General features: G+C 40.2%; 1 protein-coding gene across 2 annotated transcripts in view; it reads left to right on the top strand.

The window, feature by feature from the left end:
* gnao1a (guanine nucleotide binding protein (G protein), alpha activating activity polypeptide O, a) overlaps nt 1-21869 on the top strand; it is a 139065-nt gene that overhangs the window by 105254 nt on the left and 11942 nt on the right. The window contains exons 5-8 of one of the 2 annotated variants that reach the window (XM_012862956.3): nt 4758-4886; nt 6816-6945; nt 16533-16686; nt 19379-19979. In XM_012862956.3, the coding sequence (XP_012718410.1) occupies nt 4758-4886; nt 6816-6945; nt 16533-16686; nt 19379-19566 (601 nt within the window). In that variant the 3' untranslated portion in view covers nt 19567-19979. Of the gene's footprint in view, nt 1-4757; nt 4887-6815; nt 6946-16532; nt 16687-19378; nt 19980-21869 lie in introns of those variants that run through there. The other variant, XM_012862957.3, reaches the window with a different exon arrangement.

The following is a 21869-nucleotide window of genomic DNA, read 5'->3' as shown; positions in this document are numbered from 1 at the left end:
TTTAGTCTCTCCACCTCAAACACCTGCTGTCGTATTTGCAGCGAAAGTATCGCGTCAGGTGGGCTTAATGCAAATGTTTGCTCAGAGATTTTTCTACACACCTTCACCCCAACCCATTCGCCTAAACTGTCGTTTAATCCTTCTGCCGTGGCTTCAAAAAAGACACGGCGGATGGATTTCACTGTTTGCCACTTAAATTTATTCTCAATTCGGTTTTCAGTTTAACTCGTCTTCCTTCTGTTGCGTTAATGCTAAGAATGTGTGGATTGCTCTGTAATCTAATCATTGCCATTTCACTTTGGAAATTGAAACCTGTATCAGCATCGAGTCGTCATTAATCCTTTTTCATTTACGCTCTCTGGAAGCAAACAAGGCACATCTGTAGGATGTGGTGTTTGCTTGCTTTTTTTCCTCATTCCATAAAACACATTGCGGTTGCAGATTAATGCCTAGTTGTGGCTCAGGGGATAGAAAGGGCTTTCCTCTTCTCATTTTCTTTGTCTCCTCCTGACCAGCTCGTCATATCTTCTTCCTTTCCAGACCACAATCTAACCAATATTTCTCTCTGTGAAATCAATAGTTCTCATCAGCACATCTGTGTGTGCTTGTGTGCGTGTGTCCGTCTACCTTTTCTTACTCTGTCAACATATCTTCTCCATCCAGCCTTTATATTTTTTTACCTTTGAAGTAACTGAGTGTCCGTTAGCCCTGAGAGAACCGGTTTTAAACCAAAAAAAAAAACAAGAAAACAAACACATCCATTACGTTGGGAGGATGTTTGAGTGCATATCGTGTTTATCTCTTCTCCCTGTCTGTGCTCTCGCCTGAATAAGGGTTCACCTCTGCTGATGGAGAGCCTCAGCCATGTTTGCTTGTTTGTGAGAAGTGATTTGTTATGATTGCTTCCTCAGAACTTGTTTTGCATTCAGTTTGTTAAGGAAAATTTACAACAACATCTGTCATGGTGGGTGCGAGGGGATGACGTCTGATGTTAAACAGCAAGAAAACAAGTGGAGTAAACTCTGAATTCTGATTGGCTGCAGGATTGACGGTCCCCCACTAGGGACCAGGGGACCCAACTGGCTCCTTTTAGTCACTATTTTGTTATTAGTTACTATTTATTAGGCGCACTGAAGGAGGATTTTCAAAGATACTGTAATCCAACCAGGGGCAACAAAAAAACACTTGCATTGTCAGATCAAATTGTTTTTAATTCTAAACAACCACTTAGTTGAATGCAATAAACATACTTTAACATTTACATGACTAAATGTGCTAAAATTTAAATTAGGGAGTGCATGTTTGACTGTAGCTTTGGCTAAAAGTGTCACCAGATGGGGACAATATTGGAGAGAGTTGCTGGGATTTCAGTTTATTCCTGTAAAGTTTAAAATTTCAGATTAAAGTACCTTGATCTGAGAGATCAGGGTTACACTCGGATAAAAAAGAGAGTGCAAAGCCTAAAAAACTAGGTAATTAAGTAATATAAAAATAAATAAAACTCATTTAAAATCAGTTCAACACTTAACAGGAAAATGTTCTGAACTCAGGAGGGATGCTGTTTTTCCCTCTCTCTGTGATCTGGTTGTCTGGTTAGACAAAACAGAAACTGGGACTGAAACAAAGAGTCTTAATAATTCATGTGGGTAAGACTAAGGTTGAAAAGTCTGGATTTAACCCTACAATCTACCCCAATTATGAAAAAGTGTGCATACATTTGACCTGATATCAGTAAAAGACTTTCAGACTGCCTCTTGCCAGTGGCTTACAGATCAGACGATGCCTCGCTGAAGGTGTGCTGATCTTCTGCAGACTAAACTAAGCCTGCTATTCCTGGTGTCTGCACAGGAGACTTTCAACAACTAGCCACTAATTGAGGGTTCAAGTTTAATGTGGGCAGTTTACATCTACAAGTAGCCATGTGTACCTGTGATGTGGGGAAGGAAACTGCTGTGCCCTTGAACGCTTCAGGCCAAAATGTCCAACAGAAAACAGGCTTTAAAAATGAGAAACTTTGGATAGTGCTACCAACTACAATGCAGTGCAGATACAAGCCAGTCAGTGAGCGGGATAAGAGCTGAAACCACTGCCTCCCTCCTCCAGAGGGATGGATAACTACAGTAGTTGAAAGGGATCGGTTCTCCACCAGAGCATCTGTGCACCGCACTGTTCAGGGTCATTTTATTTACACCTTTACATTAAAACTAAAGGTGCACTTCCAGGGATGTTCTGAAACGTAACTGAAGAGAATCGTCGCTGTGTTGACTTGGCTGAGAGGTAATTTAGATATTCAGCCAGTTCTGATGTACCTCAGTACATCAGAACTGGCTGAACACCTTTAATTACTGGCTGAACACCTTTAATTACCTCACCTTTAATTACCTCACCTACAGGTGAGGTAATTAAAGGTGGTGTTTTGCACTGTGATTATCCCATCCATAAAAAAAACATTCACCTTAGTTCTCTTTGCATACCTTTCTCTTTTCCAAGAAATACTTTCCGGATGACGAAGCCTCTTCAGGTAATATCAGTCATTATATTTAACACTGAGCCTCTTCCCTCCATGCCGAAGCGCAGATAATCTGCAGGCGTAGCCCCCTCATAGCAAGCACATTCTCAACGGAGCACATTTGCTGGAGTTACAGTAATGCAGTATATGAGAGTGGTGTTGTCACTGCTATCTAATGTTACCTGCTAACCACCTGAGGCATAATATTCATCACTGGCTTTCTGGTGTAATGGAAAGCAGGTTAGACCACCCAGGCGTCACTTTCTCTGTTTTAGCAGTAAACCCACTCAGCCTCCACTGCACGAGATCCATGAGCTGCAGGTCAAGGATTTAGGGGAAATATCAGGAACTTCATTCTTCATTTGTGTTTCTCATCTCCAACAGGTGCCAACGTACAATCCATTTAATAGAAGTTCAAATAAAAACAGAGCTAAAGACTCTAAATGATCTGCTGGAGAAGTGTCAAAACAAGCAGTACTGGCACTGAAATGTAAAACAGCAAAACACAATTAAAAGGTTGATCTAACATCAGCCATATTACATTTTATTTTTACATTTTCTAAGATAAGAAGGCAGATTTTACCATTCTATGTCCACATGATTATATATAAACAGGTGAGCAGAGTTAAAAGCATGGGTAAGACATGCCACACAGTTTTAAATACTGTGCTGGTTTTGTTGCTCAGCAGTGTTAAACACTACTTACTTGCAGAGGAAATCCCAAATAAGATTTAAATTATTCTTTCTTATTTATGTGCTAGCTGCTATCTACATATCAATTGGTTGTTTGGGAGGATTGCAAAAAGAAAAAAATACTTTTTTTTCCCAAAATCACACCACAACTTCGAACTGGCACAGTTATCTTTGGTAAAATAAACAAATAAAAAATAAAAAGGGTAAATATTGAGATTTTCCACACAATAAAAAAGGTACACGTGGTTAAAATACATCAGTGAATTACTAGGAAAAGCACCTCACAAGGCATGGTGGAGGGTCTATGATGGTGTGGGCTTGTTTCTCTTCCCACGTTGTTTAATGTGTGATTGCTTTATCAATTAATCAATGTGCTCAAATTAAAGCTTTGCTTTTCAAAATATTTTATCATACTATATTGCTGACATACTCCTGAAAAAAAGACGGGAAACTCATAAATGCATTTTCTACATTATCATCTTCAGGGTGCTTGCTTTCATCTTGCAGCTGTTTTGGAAGAACTTTGTTGTTTCTAAAATCCAGTTTTCTGTTGACCTTAACTGGACTAAAAAGAACTGTAAAAAAGCAAAAAAAAAAAAAAAAAAAAACACATTGAAGTCTGGACACACATCGACGAAGACACATGGAAACACTACGAAGAAGTTTTACTGCTTAAATGGAAGTGATAAAAAATAAACACTTTCGCACAGAACTAAGGTATAACGTCAGATCATAGCAAACAGAAAAACTAGAGCTACAAAAATGTGATAAAATGTGAAATAAATACAAAGTAAACCTGTTTTCACAATAGCACTGCAAAAAGGGAACTAAGAGTAAGTAAAATGTTCTTTAAATGAGTGTATTTGTCCTTGATTTGAGCAGGTAAGTAAGATGATCTGCCATGTAAAAAATTTGTATTTTTACCCCTAAAATAAGATAATTAGATATATTCACTTGAAATGAGATGATGGAGATGAGTTGTTCCTACTTGAAGTGCAAAAATCTTACTCCATTGGCAGATTATCTTATTTACCTGCTAGAATCAAGGGCAAATACACTAATTGCAAGAAAATTTGAAATAATCAAGAGAAGTGTCTTGAAAATTTTTGACCAATCTGTATAATCTGACCCTATCTGTATAATATGATTGAACTTGACTTTGTAAAGTGCCTTGAAATGACATGTTTCATGAATTGGCGCTATATAAATAAAATTGAATTGAATTGAATTGAAGTGTCTTGTTTACAACGGTGACATCCTGCAGGAATGGTAATATAGTCTTATTCAGATTTATGTGAAACCTGTTTAAAATGGGTTTAATCCTCAAACAAAGATAGTTTGGACACCGTCACACATCGGGTGGGGAAAAACAAATGCTCAGCATGCCTTGATTCTCATAAAGTCCTAATATGTCAGCTGTGGCATGCAGGCGCTAAGCCAGAGCAGGTATGTGTGCAGACGTTAGGTTTCCAGCTGTGACTCAGATCAGCTGGGTCGTGTGAGAAATGTCCTCCTACGTTGTAACATTTTATCCTCTCCCTGTGTCTGCGTGCAGCTACCTCGACAGCCTAGATCGGATCGGCGCGGCAGACTACCAGCCGACAGAGCAGGACATCCTCCGAACCCGAGTGAAGACTACAGGCATCGTCGAGACACACTTCACCTTCAAAAACCTTCACTTCAGGTTCTTATCACCCACCGACAAATCCTCTGAGTTTGTCCACCTGCTCCCGATTCCACTCATACAGCAGGAACTCCTCTCTGTAATTAATTTGATCCGACGGCTTAAACAAGCATGTATATTTATGATTCTCTGGCTTTTTAATGAGGCCGGATTCAATTAGACCACGGAGCAGAGGGAACGATGGCTCAAAGGGGAGGTGAGAAGTGGATGAGACTTTCTCTGTCAGAGTTCTGCTGCGTTTGCGTTCATTTATAAAGCAACTCATAAACCCGGAGTGTGAGGGGTTGATAAAGTTTTATTTTTCTGGACAGTTATGCCCCTTTCTTACTGTTTCTTGACGGTAAGTGGTTCTTCTGATTGAGCTTTTCCACTGAGACGGTTCTCTGTGAGTCTCTGAGAGGCACATCCTGCAGATTTCCAGCTGGGCTGCTATTATTGGCAGTCATGCAGAGTGTGGGCGGCTTCTCTGTTCCTGCACTGGGTGGGACCCATCAGCATGCCTGCCATTATACCCATCACACACACGGCTGGCTTCGTTTCACTCTGGACTCGGCCCTCTCATTCTGAACACCACAAAAACACAACAGAGTCAGAATGGCTTGGTTTCCTGCTCAGGCTAAATGACGTAACGCTTTAACATCTGCTGTTTATACTTTTTTCCTTCAGGTTCAAACACGTAATAGTTTCAGCTTGAGTGTGTTCCTCAGAAATTCAGATTTTGGTCTTTCCAGGCAAGATTTGCACGATATCCTGGTGTATAATCATGCTATATTTAAATCCATGCACTGTAAAAATGGGCCACATCTGTAAATAGGTAGTGATGAAAAAACTAAAATTGTTGAATGCACTATAATTCAATTCTTTATTTAGGCTGAAATGGTTTAAAGTATAAATCATGGCTATGATTTTATTTGAACAAAATGTATGTGCACGATTGAATTTATTGAATATTTCTCCTAAAACACACATAGTCAAATGAATACATCCCGGCTCAATTATTAAATGGCTCTTAGCATGTTGCACACCAACCGCCCGTGTCTCGTAGCCATCAACAAGCTTCTGGCATCTGGATCCATCCGTCAGGATGGATTTCTGACCACCTTCTTGGCAGAATTGGCAGTGCTCACATTAAGTGGCGTGTTTTCTGGCACCGACTTGGCTTTTAAGCGTAGTCAGAACTTTTTTTTTGACAGGATTCAGGTTTGGACCACTGCAGAAGCTTTATATAAATACAACCATATTCAATACGTTAGGATATTATCAGAAAGTCTCTTTGTTTCAGTAAGACAACGCAAATTTATCTGTATAGCACATTTCAGCACAAGGACAACACAAAGTGCTTTATACGATTAAAACATAGGAAAATAAAAGCAAGTGGGCGAGAATCTTAAGCAAAATAAAACATGGGAAAATTAAACTAAAAGCAAATGTTAATGATTTTATAAACAGTTGGACTACAAAGTTGAACTAATGATGTTTCAGTTTAACTAGAACAGTCAAAGGCAATCCTAAACAAATGTGTTTTTAACCTTAATGTAAAGGAACTCAGGCTTTCAGCACTTTTACAGTTTTCTGGGAGTTTGTTCCAGATCAGTGGAGCATAGGAACTAAATGCTGCTTCTCCATGTCTGATTGGTACCTGGATGCAATCAATATGTACATATTAGGGCCCGTGTGTGTAATTTTAACCCTGTGTTTAATGTCTGCTTGGACTGAACCTGTCCATGCAGAACTACCAGACCCTTCCGGTGTTTGTCAGTCCAAAACAGTTTAACACCTGATGGCTGCACACAGCAGCGCAGCTAATCAAAGTATAAAGGTCTCCAGGGAGAGGAGCTGTGGTTTCGACATTTAAATGGGACATTAGAAAATGTTGCATCTACAGAACCTTTTACTTGGATGTATTTGTGTGCCTCTCGCCTCCGCCAGGCTGTTCGATGTGGGAGGTCAGCGGTCGGAGAGGAAGAAATGGATCCACTGTTTTGAAGACGTGACGGCCATCATTTTCTGCGTGGCTCTGAGCGGATACGACCAGGTGCTGCACGAGGACGAGACCACGGTAAGAACCCGACGGCTCTGTGTGTGGCCCTTAGGTATATCATTTGACCTGGAGATTTATTTACAGCTACTTTCTCACCTTAAAAAGTGGTTTAAAGTAAAATAAATCCCCACGAGGAGCACGGTAGACTTCTTGTGAATTGCATTAAGCTAAAGTAGACGTACAACAGTGTGTTCAGCAAAGCAGAATCAGTTTAAACGCTACTTTCCTAACAAGTCAGAGCTTTTTTTTATATTATTATTTATGAAAAATGTATAACTTTAATTATTATATTAAAAGAAAAACAGATTTTTTTTTTATTTCTTTTACATTTGTGCAATGCGACCTCCTTTTCATCTGTGTATAACTAATATTTGTAAATTATTGGTAACTAAAAGGTTTGTGAGAAAACTCTCCTTTATACCTTTTATGCTAAATGCCAGAACAATATTAAGGGTCAAGTAAATGTTTTCTGAAAAACTATTAAATAGTTTGGAATTAAAGGGGATTTTTGAAGCTGTCTATCCTTTAACATTTTTGTTGTGTAAATATTGTTTCTGAATATCAAGCACAAAGATAAGAAGTCATTCAGAAGCTAAGATTCTGCATCCATCCATCCATCAGGGCGGCGGGGGGCTGGTGTCCAGCAGTCATTGGGCGAGAGGCGGGGTCCCCCCTGGACAGGTCCCCAGTCCGTCACAGAGGACAAACAACCAGTTTGGAGAGACAGAGTTAACCTAACAGTGGTTACTGTTGCACAGAAAGACTCCAGACCTTTGGAGTGCCTCCTGCTTTTCAGTTATTCCAAAAAAAAATACAAACTTGTCGAAAACAGACAGTATTTTTGTTTTAAAGGTAGAAAGCACTGAGTTAAGCCGACAGCTAACAGACGGCCTGTGGAAACGCTGAGACGGGGAGGGATAAACGTCTCAAGAATTTAGGAAAAGCCTTCATGTTTCGGAGAATGCTTTCAAAAATTAGAAGTTCATTCAGAGCGGTAAAATCTCATTGCAGAGTCAATTCTGCAGAAAATCCTTTCGCCTTGCTGGTTATTTGCTTGGTGTGATCTTTAAAGAATAACACATCAATAATGACAAAACATCAAAGTCCACCTTTACTAGATTTCAGCTAAGCAGTGTTTCTTTCTAACTTGGGATTAATCCAGCCCTTCAACAACTTTTACCCTCACTAATGATTCATCCGCCCTCCGTCCGGGAATCTAACCTTCTATGCAGCTTGTTCTGCTTCGGTATAATCAGGCATTGCCTTCATGTCTTAATGTAAACCATCCCTGAACACTCGTCCACATGTGGCCACATTTCTGTCAAAAGAAAAGTTGTCAAAAGTAACAACAAACTGAGAAATCTATGAAGGATTTTTGCATTTGTGTACAGTCTGAAATTATAGCGATGGCGACAAATAAACCAAATCCTATAAAAGTTAAACACATGTAGCTCAGGCCAAAATGATTTGCACCCATGCAAATAATCCAAAATGGCTGAGGTTCTAGAAACACGGCTTCATATTTTATTAATGCTACCTGCCTACTTTGATGCCAGGTGTAACCCTGATTTGATGAAAGTTAATCAAGCAATCAGGATACTGTCTCTGGATCTTTTGATTTTTGTGGAGCAAAGCTGCCCTGGGACATGTAGAGAACCAGCCTCTCCACGTGGTATTCCTCAATCGACTCGGCTGGACATGTGGAAAATAACGACCAAATGATTCATCCCCTGCAGATTTAGCTTCTGACTGAAAGCATCTACTAAAAGATGAAATGAAAATGAATATGAGGGATATTAGTTTTATACCATTCTGAGTAATCAATAGAAATCAATCAGTCAATAGAAGTTTTTGGTTGCTTTACAGCAATCAAACCCTCTTATAATTGCTGACCAACTTTTTTGCATTTTTTGATGATATCTTCATGATTTATTGTTTGCAATCACCTCTGAGTCCCTAGGTTGGAAGGGCTCTAGGCCATCACCCTAGTCTATAGCTCCCTCCACAGATTCATATCGGGACCCTGGCTGGACCTCTTCAAAAATACTGATATTATATCCAGTCAGAAGAAGCATGTTTGTGAAATTAAAAGATAAGTTTAAATGAAAACCTGCCAGGAAAATGAGAAATCCTTTGTTGGGGCCAACTATCCATGTAACCTGAAACAAATGATTTGAATGCTCTGAATTCACTGGTACATTATATTTAAAACCAAAACCTCTCCTCAGAGCGTTCTGAATGGGGTTAGGGTTAGGCTCTGTTTTTGCTGAGCTAATTGAGCATCCCAGAGAGCCTGGGCCATCAGAACACAGACGGGTGGGGAAAATTTAAAACTTTTATATAAACCTTTATTTATCCCGATAAAACTTCATTAAGGTTTAAAATTTCTGTTCCACTAGGGAATGACAGCAGCTCCATTTAAAGGGATCAACAATGAGATTCATATAGAGACATACATTCATGTTATTTTAAAAGCATAAAATAATAAAATCAACTAACAAAGCATCAGAAGCAAATGCAGTTAAAAAAACTCTCTTCTTCCTGATCTTTCAGTGTTGCTTTTAGTTCACCAAGTGTCACAGGCTCCGTTGCTTTGGACTGTTTCTAAAAATCATCCTAGGCCAAGGGGCAAGTTTCTTTTACCCAGTTCTGACTCTGGGAGCAAACCCGGGAGTTCGGTCCGCGGGGCCTCGTCATAAAAGCAAATATACGTACGTTTACACCCAAACGGTAGGACGTGTGTCTGCAAACAGGAAGGAATCAAGGCCAGGATCTGCATACAGATGACAATGGTGAACACCGGATACTCAACCAGTAGCAAAATGTCGAGCAAAAAGATCCGCTGAGTCCAGTTTCTGGAGGTTTTGCTCGGATGAATTTGTAAATAAGTCCAGAAGAAGAAGGGATGTTGCTGAGATCAGGTGATCGCAGTCTTGACAGGAACTGGCCTGGGTTCTGAAGAAGAAGCCCAGCTCAGCTTTTAGTTGAGACGCAAGGTTGTTAATGTGCTCCTTGAAGGAAACCTTATCATCTATGGCCACACCAGGGTACTTATGAGAACTGAACATCTCTATTTGTGCCCTATTTGCAGTTTGAGTTGCAGCAACATGCTGTAGATGGTAGTCACAGCAGCTTCTGTTTATATGCATCAGTTTAATCGGTGTCCTTTTGTTGCTGTGACCTGGTGTTTGCAGACGAAGGTCACAGTGGCATTTTGAACACAGCTACCTTTCTGCAGAAAGAGCACCGTCCTTCTTTTCTGCAGCAACAGAGGCGATCTTTGCCAGGGATGCTTCATAACCAAACAGGGACGTACAATCCTACTCAGAGGGAATTAATCGAGAACTTTTGAACAATTTAATTGATAATGACCCCAACAGAACAGTTAATGTCTGTTTTTAGATGTCTGTACACTGAAGGAGCGGCTGAATGAGACAAAACGCGAACATTTTTACTTGAAATCCAGCATTCTGTCATCAGAAGAACATTATCCATTTTTATTATCACCAAGCTGGAAGGGATGGCGTAGGAGTTCTAATGAGCAGACAAATGTTTTTACTCTTGGCTCCAACATTCGCTCTCTGTTTTACTATCAACAGCCTCCAGTTCAGCAAAAATATTGCACACTTTGAAAGAAAAGCTAACGACCTCCCAGTAATGGGACCGATAACGCCACACATACCCCGACCCGGCGGCTCATTAAAGACACTGCTCTGCTTGGGTTTTAATTAGAAAGCAACTTTTATTATCATACTGATATGCTCGTAACAGCAGAGAAGAGGAGGAAACTTTTTTTCCTCTCTTCCAAAGCAATATAATCCATTTGCGTTAACATTTACAGTAACCTGCTAAATCGTTCATGCATTTTGACTCTGGTTTCCATTTTCTTGTAAATAAAATTCCTAAAACTTTGAGTTTATTCATACTACCCCCACCATGTTTCACCACTGGGATGGTCTGAGTGCAGTTTCAGTGTTGATACCAAAAAGTTACTTTTTTTTTGGCCTCATCTGACCCAATCACCTACCAGAGCATGTTTTGCTGTGTCCCCTACACGGTTTGTGGCAAACCACAAACAGGACTTTGTGAAGTTTTCTTTCACCAGCGATTTTCTTCCCGCCACTCTCACATAAAGGCAAGATCTGTTGAAGGCTCGACTAAATAGTTGAATCTTTCAGCAGATTTTTCCACCTGAGCTCTGGATCTATGCAGCTCCTCCAGAAATACCAGTGGCTTCTTAGCTGGTGGATGTCCATGTCCTTGTAGGTCTGCAGTTGGTCAGTCTCCTCTCCATGTTCAGATGATGAACATCAGACATCTGGGAGATGATCCAAGCTTGGGAAATAAACCCTGCTTTGAGATTCTTTAACAGACCTCTGTGGTCAGGGTGTGACTGACTGGAGTGTAAATCGCTTTGCCGTCCTCAGATTTTAACAAAAAAAAACTAAAATACAACTGGAGGCCATTTTTTAAATCACATGCAGTTAGACTCTAATTACTAATTGATTTCCACTGTATTTTATTTATGAGAGTAAAGGCAGCTGAATGCAAATGTCCCCTTTTCCGATTATTTCTAAGAATTGTTGACCAAACCATGTATCATATTTCTTCCACTTTATATGTGTGCATTATACGCATTTGTGTCCGTCTATCTCTTTAGCTCCCAGTCAAATACACCAAAGTTTGTGGTCGTAACGTGACAAAATGTGAAATAGACATCAGGCAATATAAAAATGCAATCCACTATACTCTAGAGGTTATGATGGTCTCTCGGTGCCAAAAGGTCATTTTAATAAGAGCGCTGTCCCTATTATCTGTTTGTTAAGACACATTTAATGACAGTAATATTTCAGTAACAAAAGCTCAGAAACAGCTTAAATCTTTAACCACAATGTTACATTTTAACGCCAGCTCATGAAGCTTTTATAACCTGCTGGAGGGAAGGAGCTGTGAGCTATTAGATGTGCTTCTGGTGTACTGCTCAGCTTCCTGTCTTTATAATCAAGTAATTAGACTCATAAAAGCCACGTTTCCACGCAAACAGGCTGAACTCTAGTAGAAGGGGTGTCTACTGTTTCATTTTGTGAAAACACCTGTGAAAGGACCTGTAGGTAAGTAACAGGACTGAGACGTGTGTCACAGCACAGGAAAACAAACTCAAGCTGAACAGTAACAGAGTGGATTAGTCACAGGCTGTGCATATTTCTGCTATTTTTGCTGTTTTTGTCAAACTGAAATGTTTCATATCATCAAACAAAGATAACCTGGGTAAATACAAATTATTTCATTTATTACGCTACCTTTAACTATTATTTTCTCTACATGACAAACACCCCCCCCCTCCCCCAGTCGATTTTTGTCTCGCATGGCAGCAATAATTACCGTCCCTGTTTGTGATAACTGGGAATTTGTCTTTTTTAATTGTTTGTATTTAGGAACATTGGAGGGTTTTAAAAAATATTGCTTATAGTGTGAGTCTGGACTTTAACTAGGCCATTCAGAGGTGGTCTTGCTGGTTTTCTTTGGACTATGGTCCTGCAGTATAGCTTGAGTGTGTTTGTGCAGAAGTTCCCAAACTGGTGGCTAAAGGTTCTGCTTCAGGAAGTTATGGTGGAGAGAAGAATTCATGGTTCCATCAAGTCCAGCAAGTCATCCCGGTCCTGAAGAAGCAAAGCACCCTAAACCCTCAACGCCACCATATTTCATTATCAATAGCGTTCTTTTTGTGAAACATTAGTTTTACCCCAGATGTAATGGGACACACACCCTCCAAGATCTACTTTTCCCAGAGGTCTTGGTGGTTATCAAGATGGGTTGTTTTTATCCTCAAATGTTGAGATGGACCCTTGTGTTCTTTTTGCTTAGCAGTGGGTTTTGGCCTTTAAAATCTCCCATCAGTCTCATTTTTGCCCAGTCACTTTCTCATTGTTGAATCATGAACACGTGGCGGCTGCAGAGCTTCAGATGTCGTTTTGAGGATCTTTTGTGACCTTCTGGATGAGTGGTTGATGCTCTTGGGGTGATTTTTGTAGGGACACCCCTCCTGGGAAGGTCCAGCAATGTTTTATTTTTCTCTCTCTGTGAATAACAGTTCTCACTGTGATTTTCTGGAGTCTCTAACCTTAATGAATGTCTTTGTAACTATTTCTACAGTAATACAAACTAAAGACTTTGTCTTTCATTTGTTCTTGATTCTAGTTTTGATTGTGGCATGATGTGTTGCTTTTTGAGATCTTTTAGCCCACTCCTAAGCTCCAAAGAATGATGTTAATCAGTTATTTTGTGATTAAACAATAGAAGCACTAGTTTCTTATTGGAAGAAATTATTGTTTTCTCATTGTAGGCAATAATTTCTTCTTTACTGGGCCAGATCGGTTTGAATATAAATTGTATCAGCATAAATCAAATCATTAATTGTAAACTGCTTTTTTGTTTTTACATATTATGTAACCTTTGATACATAAATTTGTTTGGTGATCTGAAACATTTAAGTAAAAAAAATGGTGGTAAATTGTTTTTCACACCAGTATTTTCTGTGTTCGAAATGTAGAAAAGGATGATGTGAAGTTGAAAAGCAGACTCCAAATTTAATCCAGCTCCCGAATTTATCTGTGCAAAGACTAAAGATCTGTGTGTGCGCCTGTTTTACCAGGAACATTTAAGTCCATCTGAATATCAAAGACAAAGTTGCATGAAAACAAGGTGTTTAAAATGTTCACATGTATGTTGGCGTGAGACAGAAAATCTATTAAGGATCTTCAGCTACCAAATTATTCCATGAAAGGGACAGGTTTTCCTAGAGAGGTACTTGCTTTATGTTTTCTCTGTTGGTAAAAAAGAGGAATAGACCCTGACTGGTTCCACTTCACAGCCTCTGAGTCCTTCTAGATGTCTGGTAGTACAAACCCACCCTGCTCTACTTATTCTCTGTCACTCCCTTCTTTCTTCTTGAGATCCGCATGTACTGTGTTTGGTCGTTGCTCCTCTTCATCGTGTTCTCTGAAATGGCGACTGCTGGTTGTGAACGCTGTCCTCCTGCACCGTGAACACTTTCTTCGCAGCACCGGATGTGTGTTAGCGCTGGCGTATGGGGGTTGAGGGGAGGGGGGATCTGGACGCGGCCGGGTGGGCGGGTCCCTTGCGTTTTTCTGTTCCTTCTCTAAGCTCCGCCCTGCAGCATCTCTGGCTCCTTCTACTCCTCCTGTCACTGTTGCCACCGACTGTCCTCTCTAACCAATCAGCTGTCAGATCTTCTGCAGACGCTCCACCCCGCAGACAGGTATGAAAACCTCCAAATAGGTTGACACACTCACCTTAGCAGCTGAAAGCAGGTCCTCTCTGTGTTTGTGTAGCTCCGCTGTTCCCTCTGTTTTATAGCTCCTCTCTTCTTCCTTTTTTCCGTTTGTGAAACTCCCAACAGTTGCTTCTGTCTAATCTGACTGGTTGATGGATCCCATCAATCTCTTTCTCCACGTGCCCACCTTAGGAATGAGGCAGTGTTGGATCAGAACCAGAGAGAATCTGCTTTCAGCTCATATTTTTGAAGGAATCTGTTTTCCTCACCGGGTTCCTTACATGTAACTAGAATCATTGTTTCTGATGTGTGAACATAGAAAAATCACTGAAACAGCTAATTTCCTTTTCATCTTACAATTTATCTTAAATGCAATGAGAATAATTAAGAATAACAACAATCAAAAAAAACTAATTTAGCATGAAATGTTAAGGGGAAAATAATCAAGCAAAAATACAAATTTCCTTACATTTGTTGGTTTTATGTAATAAATTAATTTTGTTGCTTTATAACCAAACCAGCTGCAACATTAATTGAGCAGCATGATCTTAATGCTTCTTTTTTGCTGTGTTAGGACCCTGTGGAGTTGTTTTGTCATTGTGATCAGTACATTTAATAGCATAAACAGTTCACCCACTCATCATTGGCGCCGTTGTCATTTTAATTCATTTACTGAAGCATTTTTTTTCCCAATTTAAGGTGATCATATATTGATTGTACAACACAAAATGGTAATCATTTTTAAAAACAACTTTTGGTTCCACAAATTTGATTTGTTGTGAGATTTCACAGACAAGATCGAACATTATACAGACAGGGCTGCCTGTTATAAAGTCGCATCTTTACCGCACCCTTTTTGTAGCCATGAAGGCGAAGGTGGCATCCTTCTCATTGGATATTTCTCCACTCGCTTTGGCAGAATTGGTATTTTTTGTTTATAATTAATTGGTTTCCGGCCCCAGACACAGCATTTAAATATTTAAACATTTAAACTTTCAATAAGATTCCAGAAGCTCTAAGTTATCCCTTCTTCTAAAACCCTCTTCAGCCAAGTTCTGAAGAATGGTTTTAATGCATAGAAGCACATATATATATATATATATATATATATATATATATATATATATATATATATATATATATATATATATATATACACACACACACACACACACACACACACACACACACACACACACACACACACACACGTGTTTGTATATTGAATTGATTTGAATTAAATTGAACCACATTGGTGACATGACTGAAAACGTTAAACTAAGCCTTTCACACCTAGGAACATTTAACCAGTTGTCAAGCATAGCGGTAGTTGCATGATGCTGTGTGGCTGTAGGAGGTACAGGGCCATGGCCGAAAGGGTGTGGTGAAGAAGAAGGATGAATACTGTTGAGTTTTTCAACTTGAATATTTATCTATTCATCCCATTCAAAAAATAATAATAGGTTGAAGAAATTATTAAGAAATGATTAAGAGCCTCACATTAATTTGACATTTAAATAAGTAGGGCCTTGATGAGTGGGTGCAAATGTTGCCTTTTTCGTTAAATACTGGTTTGTTCTTAAATATTTCTAAATTGTATTAACAATTAATAATAGTTTTATTTAATTATTTTGTTTTTGGTTAGTTTTTTAGGGTGTATGCACACCACTTGCTCAGCTGCTCTAAAATTACCCAATATGACACGTGTCTGGTCCCAAGAATTAATTTATTTTAATTTCTACACCCCCAAATGCATTTCCAAAAAAAAAAGAAATGATGCTGAAAAGCCCTTCGTTAAATCTGGGGGTTTTGAAGTTCTGGGCTGATTCACGTTCAGTTGGACAATCAGTTTTAAACAAACTGCTGTTGCATAAGAAGATCTTGCTCTTCAGCGCCTCTAGAGGTCAAAAACTTCACAGGGTTTGTTTTGGTTGTTGATCTTTTAGCTTGATCCAGTTACAGCCTACTCCAACACACAGCTAACAGGCTCCACATGCATGGCTTTCTTAAGATCACTGGCAGCGACTGTTACTAATAACTTCTGGATGTTGCATGCAGATACAAATATAAAAACACACAACTGCAAAGCGCAAACTCTGGCGGGGTTTGTAAGAGGAACTCCCTAAAACTTCTGTTCTGCTTTTTGGTTTCAACATTCGTCATAGTTCCTCCTTCGGTTCAGAATATGTGACGTTTGCAGACTTCTTATATTCTATCATTTATCAGCTGCTGATCAATGGGGTTTTGGAGATTCTTGTGTCTTCTTGTGTTATTCTGTCCCATTTGACCTGCTTTGATCTCTCTCCTGCAGAACCGCATGCACGAGTCTCTGAAGCTCTTCGACTCGATTTGTAACAATAAGTGGTTTAACGACACCTCCATCATCCTCTTCCTCAACAAGAAGGACCTGTTCGAAAACAAGATCATCAAGTCTCCGCTGACCATCTGCTTCCCTGAATACACCGGTACATCCTTCACAGTCCATGTTCTCTGCATGCCAGGTTGCAATTTAAACCCGGAGGCCGCCCACTTTTCTAACTTCTAGAAAAAAAAAAGCCCAAATCTTAAGGCTTGCATTTAATGCTAAGCATCTCCAGTATCTTTGGGTTTGGCCCTGGTCTGGTCACTGCTTATGAAGGCAGCGTTCTGAGATGATTTCAGCCAAAATAAACATGAATAGGCCTTTGTTTGAGCCATTTTCCTCTGGCAGCGGCACAGCAACATCACATACAGCAGAAGTGTGAAGAACCGCACACTTTTGGTGTCTTTTCAGCCTTTTCTTTTTCTTTTTTTTTGTAACTGATCACATCCTGTGTGATGTTTTCAATGTAAGACTGAGCTGTTACACAGAGCTAAATTTTCACTTTCTTCTTTACCACTAAGACGGCACAAATCCTCCAAAACGTTCAGAAAAGGTTTACAATTTGGCTCATGCTGTGACCGAACCTGTGCCGCTATAATTACAACTAGATTACAACCAGAGCTCCACCCTCTTTGTTTTAATACTTTACTTTACCTCATTTTATCACCATGTGTGACACGTTAATGAAGTATGCCCAAAAGGAAATATATTTAAAAAAACACAGCAGGCAGAAGTGTCTGGTCAAGGGCTGCAAATGAAGAACAAGCATCCCTGTTTTAAATGTTAAAGATATTTTGTTTTTTTGTGTCACATGTTTTTATATTCTAGTGATCAAAAGCACCAGCTTGGTTAGAATCCAATTCACAACTTCCTCTGCTGCTCAGAAGGATGTTATGTTAATGGAGTCCACCAATAGTATAATAACACTTTAATCAATACAATCTGAATCAGCTTTATAGGCCAAGACTTTGTGCACAAACGGGGAATTTGACTTCCATTTGACACACTCAGAGCTTACAGACCTTAGGTGTAAGTATATAAACTCAGAGGAAGCAAAGTAAGCGATAACATGAACAATATGTGTGTAAAAGCACTAATTTTTGTTCTGTTATAAAGAAAAAGAAAATGGGTCAATCAGGTAAATCATCCTTAACCCTAAGCCAACATTACTCCATTGTTGTATAAAATACTCTGGGCCTCAGGGCAACTTGTGCCCCAGATGCATAAAACTGGCTCTAAAATATATATGTAATGAGGAATTAGGTTTTAAATCACCAACAGTTTGCAGTTTAAACCACTAGGTGGCTCTCCCTTTTAGAACCAGAACCTTTAAACGCCTGGTGGGTTTTATTTTATTTTTGAGTTAATTTTAATTTTATTTGTTGATTTTATTTTATTTTCCTGTGCCACATATATGCTAACATATTATCCCTTGGCCTGTTTTCATTACCTACTGCTTCACAATCACACATTTATGGTTACATTTAATTTTAATTAGCAATCAGAAAGCAAAGAGCCCAAATGCAAAACAATCTTGAGACCTTCATGCCGCATTTAATCCAGCCGTGTCCGGCAGAAAAGGTTCAGCTAAAAGCAAGAATTTTCTAAATACACACAGAACAAAATTATTGCCTTATTGGTTTTACAGCTAATAAAACCTGCACATCTAGAATAATCAAAGTCCATATTCTAAACATAGAAGAGGAAATGTTCATCTAAATTTCAGACAATAAAGCCGCAGGTTGGTGTTAGGTTTAAAGTGATAAATAACTAAGTGGCAAAACAGATTATATCAGAGTGTGAAACTAACCAAGGACGAAAGTAACAGAAGTAAAAAAAAGAAAAGGACTACACAGGAGACTGAAATCAGTGTTTCCAGGGTCCAAAGCGGTGGGGCCTGAATGTGTGTGAGACGAAAGAAAGCACGAGACAAAACAAGAAAACATGGAAGCGCCATAGAGCGATAGTGGGAGGAAAATTGAAGAAAGAAAACAGACTGTGGGAAAGAAGGGTACAGAAAGACAAAACGCGACAAGAGTGTGAGAACGAAGCGATTAGAATGCCAAAGCTGTCCCTTCCCGTCTTCATCCCTTCCCACTAGTTGGTGTCCAGCCCCGTTCCCGCTGCCGCAGACAGACAGCGCTGCGAATGGCCGAGGGCCACTGAGACGGTAGCGACGCTTGGACCAAAAATGGCTCCAGTCACCAAGATCAGGCTCATCTCAAAAAGCATGAGAACAAAGGAAAGCGAGCCAAGAGCTGGCAGAAGGCAGCACTCCCCTAACAGCTAATTATGAAGTGGAACTGAAAGGATACACAGTGAATTTGGCTCTGCTGTTAAACTGATCGCCGCACTGACAAATGTGCAAATAATGGCTCCAGTGTTTTTAGCTCCAGGTTGTCAGAACTGTCTGGGTGCCATACTGTAGCTGCTGACTGGTGAATAACGGTAATGCAGAAAAAAGCAGCGCGCCGCAGCAGCAATAGCCGGGCATGTCGCTGTCCATCACTTTCATTTACTGAACCAAACTCACAGTTTGTCTCAGGAAGTTGTCCTAGCGTCAGATTTACTACGGTCTGGCTGGTGCTGGCTTCAGTACACCTCAGCAGAATGTTTGCTGAGCTCGGGATTCAAAGGTTCTGTTTTCAGAAAAGATTACAAAACGGTGCTGATAGGGGAAAAAACTGGGGGTGGGGGGGAAAGGGGGGGGGGGTTAGATGAAGAAGGCTTTCAAAGCTGCATTGTAACTCCCACTCCATGTCCTCTGTGTGTCTGTGTGTGTGTCCCAACTGCAGGTCCGGATGATTACGAGGAAGGGATCGCCTACATCAAGTCTCAGTACGAAGGCAAGAACAAGTCCACCAACAAGGAGGTGTACTCGCACGTGACCTGCGCCACGGATACCAACAACATCCAGTTTGTCTTTGACTCGGTCACGGACGTCATCATAGCCACCAACCTGAGGGGGTGTGGCTTGTACTGACGCTGCTGAGGGATGGGCGGATGATTGGTTTCTGGGGTACCTTCTGATGTCACACATGTGGGACCGATCCGATTGGTGCCTGAGCTGTGTCCGTGATGTCCTCCGTTGCCGCAGGGCAGACCATTGGCTGAGGTTTAGTTTTATGGCCTTGTTTAGTTCTTCAAAGTGGCTTTCTGGCTTTGAAACAAATTTGTTAGAGAAGACATTCAAACACAGCGTTGCTTTTTAATAATGCTTTATTGTCCCAGTAACACCTGGTTGCTCACCAACCAAGCAGGCAGAATCCAACATGGCCGCTGCAGGAGCCTGTTTCCACAGGACAGCAAACCTCTGTTGCTACAATGATTTAATGCATCAAGAGCAAACAAAATAATAGCGCTTCTGCTCTTTTTTTTTTTTTTTTTTTTTTTTTTGCTAAAAGCAATTAGCCTTGTCTCTGAAGACAAATGCAAGCGAATTTCTGCAATTTTCCGTCTCATAATTGGAACACTGTTAAGTTAGCTTTAATACATCTCTATGGTTACTGGGCCGCGAATACGCTCTACATGGTCAACTCAGTACGAAGTTGATGCCAGTCTATGGTGGATAAAACAGCCAATAATTAATTCCAGAGAAAAAGAAAAAGAGAACTGGATCTAAATTGTTTTCTGCATGGTGAGAACGGGCGTATTGTTCGGACATATAATATGAATTTGCTGCCATATTTATAAGAATTAAAGCACTCTTGGCGGACGCATTGATGGGGTGGGGTCCCCCAAGCAGCTGCTTAGTTTTTGCCTCTGGCTTCCGATACGAGAGATGATACCATGGAGGGCAACGGTCAACAACCCACATTTTAAACAAAGATCATTATTATAAAAAAATCTCAGTGTGCGTTTCTGTTTTATTCTCGTTTTCCACAAATCAGAGAGTAAAAGGGAGGAAAACAGGATCTGAGCTCGGAGGAAGGTGTCATCGTTGTCTCTGCAGGACTCATGTTGCACTGTGCACAGGTCCATTACAAAACCACTTAACACAAAGGGCTACAAAAGCTTGTGCCGACTCAGCCAGACGGTTCTCAGATAGTGAAAGCATTGATTTGGCCCTGCTCTGAGACCACAGCCATTATGTGTGGCTCTTCTCTGTAATATTCCCACTGTCATATCTCTGTAATATTAGCACTGTAAAACGCCAGAGGTGTGATTCCTCAGATTCTGTCCTGCAAGGTGTAGATAGTTGTGATTTGGTTTCTGATTGAAGGGTGGATGTGTCGTGGAGGCCTGAATAACTAAGACTGATTAGCTCTTGAAAGGTGGATCTGATCTGAGTGGGTTTAGTGCTGGGCGCGCTCCTTGGTAACTTCTATTTAGTCGCACAAGGCACATGCTTCATCACTTCCACCCTGCCGCCCTCAGACAGCGTGTGCACAGCTTTTAAACAGGTAGATGATATTATCAGCTCATCTTTCCGCATCTGTGCCAAATCTCCTAATTGGAGGCAGAGATGTCCCCGAGGCTGTTGATCAGCCTGCTGTGCTTGAGTCTGCATGTGGATTTTCTGCGTCTGTGTGTGTGTTTGCAGATCGCATACAGTTAACGGTGTGTGTGTGTGTGTCTCATTTAACAGAGCAGGAAAGGTCAGTGTGCAAACTTTCATGCGTGTGTGTTGTGTTACAGACAACGTCGGCTCACGAGTGCAGTGGTGGAGTTGGTGTCTGTGGATTAATTACCCACAAGGCACCTGTCTACCCTTTACACTAACGCCAACACACACAAGAGCACGAGCACATGCACACACATGCACTGAAGGCACAAAAAGCCCCTGGGTTTTTAAAATGTCACAACACTTTCCTTTGCCAAATGTCCCCATCATTCGCTGCTACAATCATCAGATTTATTCGGGTTGCTAACACAAAATCAGCTGTTCGTATGGAAGAATAATGATCCGCTGTGTGATTTGTTGTGGAAGATGCACCAATTGTAGGATAATCCCCTGGTAGAATGGATTATAATAATTCTATCCTTGATTTTTTTTTTCTTATTTTCTTTGTTCTGTACGTAAAATATAAAAAATTGCAAAGAAAACAGTCTGCATCAATAGAGACTGGGAATAATTGCATGCTTTTTTAACTAGACTCAGCAGGTCATCTTTTCTGCTCCATGAAGGCGGATTGTTTTTTGTTTTGTTTTTTAGTTTGTTGCAGGTAGCCATTGGAGCTCCATATCCAAAATAAAGTACTTAAGTACTAAGTATTTTCCTTAAAAAAATCTTGCTTAAAACCTTTTTTGTTCAATTTCAAGTTCAAATAAGCCATAAAAGGCTTT

Source organism: Fundulus heteroclitus, chromosome 2, assembly GCF_011125445.2.
Source record: "Fundulus heteroclitus isolate FHET01 chromosome 2, MU-UCD_Fhet_4.1, whole genome shotgun sequence".
Lineage (NCBI taxonomy): Eukaryota > Metazoa > Chordata > Actinopteri > Cyprinodontiformes > Fundulidae > Fundulus > Fundulus heteroclitus.
This window is presented reverse-complemented; position numbering and strand designations above follow the sequence as displayed.